Source organism: Palaemon carinicauda, chromosome 41, assembly GCF_036898095.1.
Source record: "Palaemon carinicauda isolate YSFRI2023 chromosome 41, ASM3689809v2, whole genome shotgun sequence".
NCBI lineage: Eukaryota > Metazoa > Arthropoda > Malacostraca > Decapoda > Palaemonidae > Palaemon > Palaemon carinicauda.
The window spans coordinates 23659220-23667449 of record NC_090765.1 but is presented as its reverse complement, the minus strand read 5'-3'; the positions used below and the strand labels follow the sequence as shown (position 1 = coordinate 23667449).

Sequence of the window (8230 nt, the reverse complement as noted above, 5' to 3'; positions counted from 1 at the left end):
CTAATGCTAGAGGAAAGGCACCTCAAAGTAGAGGTCAAAGAACTTATAATGCTAGAAGTATGGCACATAGGATTAGAGATCAAAGAAACCCTAATGCTAGAGGAAAGGCACCTCAAAATAGAGGTCAAAGAACTTATAATGCTAGAAGTATGGCACATAGGATTAGAGATCAAAGAAACCCTAATGCTAGAGGAAAGGCACCTCAAAATAGAGGTCAAAGAACTTCTAATGCTAGAAGTATGGCAAACAGGAATATAGATCAAAGAAACTCTAAAGCTAGAGGGAAGGCCCCTCAAAATAGAGGTCAAAGAATTTCTAATGCTAGAAGTATGGCAAACAGGAATATAGATCAAAGAAACTCTAGCTAATGCTAGAAGTATGGCACAGAGGAATATAGATCAAAGAAACTCTAATGCTAGAGGGAAGGCACCTCAAAATAGGGGTCAAAGAACTTCTAATGCTAGAAGTATGGCGCACAGGAATATAGATCAAAGAAACTCTAATGCTAGAGGGAAGGCACCTCAAAATAGAGGTCAAAGAACTTCTAATGCTAGAAGTATGGCGCACAGGAATATAGATCAAAGAAACTCTAATGCTAGAGGGAAGGCACCTCAAAATAGAGGTCAAAGAACTTCTAATGCTAGAAGTATGGCGCACAGGAATATAGATCAAAGAAACTCTAATGCTAGAGGGAAGGCACCTCAAAATAGAGGTCAAAGAACTTCTAATGCTAGAAGTATGGCGCACAGGAATATAGATCAAAGAAACTCTAATGCTAGTGGGAAGGCACCTCAAAATAGAGGTCAAAGAACTTCTAATGCTAGAAGTATGGCGCACAGGAATAAAGATCAAAGAAACTCTAATGCTAGAGGGAAGGCACCTCAAAATAGAGGTCAAAGAACTTCTAATGCTAGAAGTAAGGCAAACAGGAATAAAGATCAAAGAAACTCTAATGCAAGAGGGAAGGCACCTCAAAATAGAGTTCAAAGAACTTCTAATGCTAGAAGTATGGCGCACAGGAATATAGATCAAAGAAACTCTAATGCTAGAGGGAAGGCAGCTCAAAATAGAGGTCAAAGAACTTCTAATGCTAGAAGTATGGCGCACAGGAATATAGATCAAAGAAACTCTAATGCTAGAGGGAAGGCAGCTCAAAATAGAGGTCAAAGAACTTCTAATGCTAGAAGTATGGCGCACAGGAATATAGATCAAAGAAACTCTAATGCTAGAGGGAAGGCACCTCAAAATAGAGGTCAAAGAACTTCTAATGCTAGAAGTATGGCGCACAGGAATATAGATCAAAGAAACTCTAATGCTAGAGGGAAGGCACCTCAAAATAGAGTTCAAAGAACTTCTAATGCTAGAAGTATGGCGCACAGGAATATAGATCAAAGAAACTCTAATGCTAGAGGGAAGGCACCTCAAAATAGAGGTCAAAGAACTTCTAATGCTAGAAGTATGGCGCACAGGAATAAAGATCAAAGAAACTCTAATGCTAGAGGGAAGGCACCTCAAACTAGAGGTCAAAGAACTTCTAATGCTAGAAGTAAGGCAAACAGGAATATAGATCAAAGAAACTCTAATGCTAGAGGGAAGGCACCTCAAAATAGAGTTCAAAGAACTTCTAATGCTAGAAGTAAGGCAAACAGGAATATAGATCAAATAAACTCTAATGCTAGAGGGAAGGCACCTCAAAATAGAGGTGAAAGAGCTTCTAATGCTAGAAGTATGGCCCACTGGTACAGGGGTTAAAGAGCCTCTAATACTAGAAGTCAGGCACCTCAAAATAGAGTTCAAAGAACCTCTAATGCTAGAAGTATGGCACCTTTAAATAGAGGTCAAAGAGACCCTAATGATAGAAGTCAGGCACAACAACAAAAAAAAAAAAAAAAAAAAAAAAAGAGATAAAAAAGCCACTAATGTAAGAGATAAGGCACTTTAAAATACAGGTAAAAAAGCCCCTAATGCTAGAAATAAGGCACCTAAAAATAAGAGGTCAAAAAGCCCCCAATGCTATAAAGCACCTAAAATTAAAGGTCAAAGAGCCTCTAATGCTAAACGTATTGGACCTCAAAATAGAGGTTGAAAAGCCCCAAATGCTAGAGATAAAGCTCCTCAATATAGAAGTAAAAGAGAGAGAGAGAGAGAGAGAGAGAGAGAGAGAGAGAGAGAGAGAGAGAGAGAGAGAGAGAGAGAGAGAGAGAGAGAGACCCTAATGATGGATATAACACACTTCAAATAAAGGTTAAAACAAACCCTAATGCTAGACATATGGCACCTCAAAATAGAAGTAAAGAATCTCCTAATGCTAGAGATAAGGAACCTCAAAATTGATGTAAAAAGCCCCTAATGCTAGAGATAAAGCACCTAAAAATAGAGGGAAAAAACTCCTAATGATAGAGATAAGGCACCTCAAAATAATGGTAAAAAAGGTCCTAATGCTAGAGATAAGGCACCTCAAAATAGTAAAAAAATCCCTAATGCTACAGATAAGGAACCTCAAAACAGAGATCAAAGAGCCTATAATGCTTGAGGTAAGGCACCTCAAAATAGATGTAAAAAAGGCGCTAATGAAAGAGAAAAGACACCTCAAAATAGAGGTCAAAAAGCCCCTAATGCTAGAGATAAGGCACCTCAAAATAAATGTCAAAAAGACCCTAATGCTAGAGATAAGACACCTCAAAATAGAGGTCATAAAGCCCCTAAAGTTAAGGTTAAGGCACCTGAAAATAGAGGTAAAAAAAAAAAACCTTATGGTAGAGATAAGACACATCAAAATAAGAGGTAAAAAAGACCCTAATGCTAGAGATAAGACACCTACAAATAGAGTTCAAAAGGCCCTAATACTAGGTATAAGGCACCTCAAAATGGAGGTCATAAAGCCCCTGAAGCTAAGGTTAAGGCACCAAAAAAAAGGTCAAAAAGAAAAACCCCTAATGCTAGAGATAAGACACCTCAGAATAGATGTGAAAAAGACCATAATGCTAGAGTTACGGCACCTCAAAATAAAGGTAAAAAAGTCCCTAATGCTAGAGATAAGACACCTAAAAAATAAAGGTAAAAAGGTCCTTAATGCTAGAGATACGACACCTAAGAATTGAGGTCAAAAAGCCCCTAATGCTACGGATAAGGCACCTCAAAATAGAGGTCATAAAGCCCCTAAAGCTAAGGTAAGGCACCTAAAAATAGAGGTCATAAAGCCCCTAAAGCTAAGGTTCAGGCACCTAAAAATAGAGGTAAAAAATCCCTTAATGCTAGAGATAAGACACCTGAAAATAAGATGTAAAAAAGACCCTAATGCTACAGATAAGGCCCTTCAAAACAAAGGTAAAAAAGGCCCTAATGTTAGAGATAGGACACCTAAAAATAGAGGTAAAAAAAAACCCTAAAACTAGAGGTAAGGCACCTAAAAACAGAGGTCTAAGAACCTCAAATGCTGGAGATAAGACACCTAAAAATAAGAGGTCAAAAAGCCCCTGATGCTAGAGATAAGGAACCTCAAAATAAGGGCCAAAGAGGTAATATAATTAAATACAGCATATACTTTAGGTCTTTTTAATTTTGTTTTCTTGGATATAAGACAAGATGTTGAATGATCTGGACGATTGACAGGAATGAACTAACCCCGCTTCACCCAGGTGAGAGGCGAGCGAAACCGTCTGCGAGTCCTAGACCTTTCATATATAGTCATCCATGTCTGGACTCCGGTAGATCGGACACAAATAAGGTTGTAACTTGGCAATTAATAAATATACATACATACATATATATATATATATATATATATATATATATATATATATATATATATATATATATATATATATATATATATTGATAAACATGTATGTATGTATGTATATATATATATATATATATATATATATATATATATATATATATATATATATATATATATATATATATATTGATAAACATATATATATATATATATATATATATATATATATATATATATATATATATATATATATATATGACTAACACTCATGATTTTAATTAATGTAAATATCAACCACAATGGCATTTAATATCGAATTCTATCTTTGGGAATGTATATCCACTGGAAATTCATTTATGATAACAGGTTCTCGCTAGGCAGAGATTCGAACCTATGCCTCTTAGACGAAGCTAAGCCCGCAGAGACTGTAACCAACCATGCTATCATGAGAAATATAAGTTTATTAAAAGTCCACCGTACATAATCCTGTCGAATTCAGGAATCTGTTCTTAGACTTGGAATAAACCCATCTCCACTATGATAACTGATTATTAGTGAGTTTGCAACACGGGGTTGTTGATATATATTCATGATAAATTACCCACTTGTTGCAAACTCACTAATCAGCTATCAGAGTGGAGAAGAGTTGCTTTCAAGTCTGAGTACAGATTCCTGAATTCAACAAGAATATGTATGGTAGACTTTTAATAAACTTATATTTCTCTTGATAGCATGGTTGGTTACAGTCTCTGTAGGCATGGTTTCGGCTAAAAGGCATAGGTTCGAATCTCTGCCCAGCCAGAAGCTGTTATCATAAATAAATTCCAGTGAACATACATTCCCAAAGGTAGAATTCGATATTAAATGCCGTTATGGTTGATATTTACACACATACACACACATATATATATATATAATATATAATATATATATATATATATATATATATATATATATACTATATAATATATATACAGTATATATATATATATATATATATATATATATATATGTGTGTGTGTGTATATATATACATACATACATACATACATATATATATATATATATATATATATATATATATATATATATATATATATATATGAGTGTTTAATTATAACTTATTTTCCACTTTTTTCAATTATTATAATCTCTCTCTCTCTCTCTCTCTCTCTCTCTCTCTCTCTCTCTCTCTCTCTCTCTCTCTCTCTCTCTCTCAATATAATCCCTTCTAATGTCATAGAACTTAAATAAGTCGTTGTTATAATCCTAAACATCGACACTCATTATAAGATGTATTTTCCTTTACTAAATGCAGAATATATAAAATGTCACTTTACAATAACATACGGAAGGAAGAGAGAGAGAGAGAGAGAGAGAGAGAGAGAGAGAGAGAGAGAGAGAGAGAGAGAGAGAGAGATTGGATAGAAACTATTGTAAGCAATAGTACATAAATATATATGCATATGTGTATATACAGTATACTTACAAGCGTATATATATACATATACCCACATACATACTCACATATACAGTATATGTATGTATATATATATATATATATATATATATATATATATATATATGTGTGTGTGTGTGTGTGTGTGTGTGTGTGTGTATGTGTGTGTGTGTATAGTACTGGTGAAAAAAATCAGAAACCGACCCATAAATATAGCAATAAATATACAAATATAACATAATTCAAAGCATATCAAAGCTGGCAATACAGCCCCCTTTTGTTTAGCGATAAAAGGGGGCTGGAGAAAGCATAAAATACTGAACCATCTTTTCCATAATTTCATAAAAAGTACTTTTGAGGAGTAACAGAACCCGACTTAGGCGACAGAAGACAGCAACTCTGGAATGTTTCCAACTAATAAAGTATATAATGCGAATCCATTCAGAACATCTGGACGTAGTTGTTGATTGGAAGAATTCATTCTTTTTACTAAATAAAACAACAAAACTGTAGCAGTAAATACAACAACAGAAGAAGAAGAAGAACAACAACAACAACAACAACAATATGAAGATGATGCCGATTTGAACTACCTTTGCACGGACAAAAGAATACACGATAACTTGATGCGAATTATGTAATGCAAATAAGTCACTGCATAATATAACTAGAATTAGTTTCATAAAAATCATGAAAGTATTTCCGTTGACGGCTGGGACTTGAATTTCCCTAAGGCCAACCTCCATAAAACATACATACATACATATACCAAAGGCACTTCCCCCAATTTTGGGGGGTAGCCGACAACAACAAGAAACAAAACAAAAAAGGGGACCTCTACTCTCTACGTTCCTCCAGCCTAACCAGGGACTCAGCCGAGTTCAGCTGGTACTGCTAGGGTGCCACAGCCCAACCTCCCACATTTCCACCACAGATGAAGCTTCATACTGCTGAGTCCCCTACTGCTGCTACCTCCGCGGTCATCTAAGGCACCGGAGGAAGCAGCAGGGCCTACCGGAACTGCGTCACAATCGCTCGCCATAAAACATAATAACTTAAATTTCGTTAAACTGAAATTGAAGTAAAACGTGAAGAATGCTTTGGGCCTAACGCTAATAACTATTTAAAAAAAAAAATTAAACCGGAGAAAAATAGTGCTGTAGCAATTGGAATTTACCTATGACTTCGAAAAATAGATTAAGATAAAAGAATCTTCAAAGACACCAACTTCAAAATTTTACAAAATCAGGACAAATATTGACCTAATAAAGTAGGTGAAGGCCATCGACACTGCCAAAGTGGTCACCCGCCTTAATGGTACCTATTTATGAAGCCCAGTCAAAAAAAAAAAAAAAAAAAAAAAAAAAAAAAAAAAAAAAAAAAAAAAAAAAAAAAACACGTGAAAATAAGGGTTCAAATTTAATAAAAACCATTTTAATAACACTATCAAGGTCAGAAGAGCAGGTGATTTAAATATTTTAGGCTATGAAAGTAAAGAGGAAAATATATGTTATTCCTTGCTTATGAATTGAAGTGAGACATAGCAAAATAGTTCAAGTGAAACATATCAAAGAATAGAGTACAAATAAATGAAAAATAAGAAATTAGCAACAAGAACAACAACAACATAGTTCCATGGAATAAGTAACAAATGGAATCACCTTCAGAAAGGCTTAAGTAAAATGAAAGAGAGAATGGAAGCCAAAACCATCTATTCGTTATGAGCGCCATCTTGTTAATGAGGAAATAAACAATAATCCCGTTAAGCTAACCATTATCGACTGCATTTGCAATTCTTGGTTTCATCTTCTATGCAGTTCATTTATCGTGTCAAGGTAAAAACAGACAAAGATGGATCATGTGAAATCAAAGTTGGATAAAAACTATGTTGAGAATCTCATTGATATTAGGTGCCCACTGTAAGCTCCACAAGACAAGGGTAAGTGACAATGCCCTAGCAAGTCAATGTCCCAGAGGCTAACCATATACCCAAGCCCCTCTCCACCCAATTTAGGACCAATTACGACGAAGCAATGGCAGGAAGGCTATAGGCACCTCCAAACGCCCATCCTTAGCTCAGATGGATGGTGAGGTTGTAGACACTATTAGAAACTATCGAGCTTGGGAGGAACTCGAACCCCATTCCAGCAGATCAACAGGCATGCTTCCGAGTCCCGATGAATAGGATAAACAATGGCATAACAGTCAAGAGGACTTAAAATGCTTCAAATTCAAATAGTTTTATTGACATAAGAAGTTTACATCGAAGGCAAATATAACCACCAATAACTGTATCGATATTTCTATTGATTATACCACATGAATGATACAATGTTAACGCTTTGCCATCGATGAAGAATTAACAACTCACGTGTATGGCGGAGTCTACTCTTATCCAATTTACTTGTCTTATTACTAAATTGGTGATTTCTATCATGATTTAGTTTCTACTGACTAAACACATAATGATTTGCCAATCCTCAGTGCTTATACTTCAGGCTTGGAAAGAATCCCTAAACGTTTCCTGAAAATTTCTACTTAGAAAAAATCTCAGTTTAATCTCCTTAATTCCAAGTCTACCAAAGATTACAATTGAAGAAACTTTGATATGTTGCATCGTGTTGTACTTGAGAATCATGTTATCCACATGGAAACATCACTCAAGTTTTATTTCTTTCTATGATGGGCTAAACTGACACCACCGATTTTTTTTTTTTTAATATAAAATTCCACAGATACGAATTTTTACAATTGGTAATTAAATGTCTCACTGAAGGACAACGCCATTAGATGGAAATCTGTAATAAGTGACTCACAGTGCAATAATAATAATAATAATAATAATAATAATAATAATAATAATAATAATAATAATAATAATAATAATAATAACACGAGATGTGAACAGTAAAGTGTATGAGCTATCATGATCTAAACAGTAAAGGGTTGGAAAAAAAAAATTCAAATCTAACCATTACACAAACCACAACGCCAAAAGAGAGTTTAGAATTTCTTGATTAAAAGAAAGC

The 8230-nt window shown here is 34.7% G+C and overlaps 1 protein-coding gene across 1 annotated transcript; it reads left to right on the top strand.

Annotated features, from left to right (window-relative positions):
- The first annotated feature begins 378 nt into the window (after window positions 1-378).
- LOC137632368 (transcription initiation factor TFIID subunit 1-like) lies at window positions 379-1752 on the top strand. The gene has a single exon (XM_068364302.1). It carries the CDS (start codon window positions 379-381, stop codon window positions 1750-1752), a length of 1374 nt encoding a protein of 457 aa, XP_068220403.1.
- The last annotated feature ends 6478 nt before the right edge of the window (window positions 1753-8230 follow it).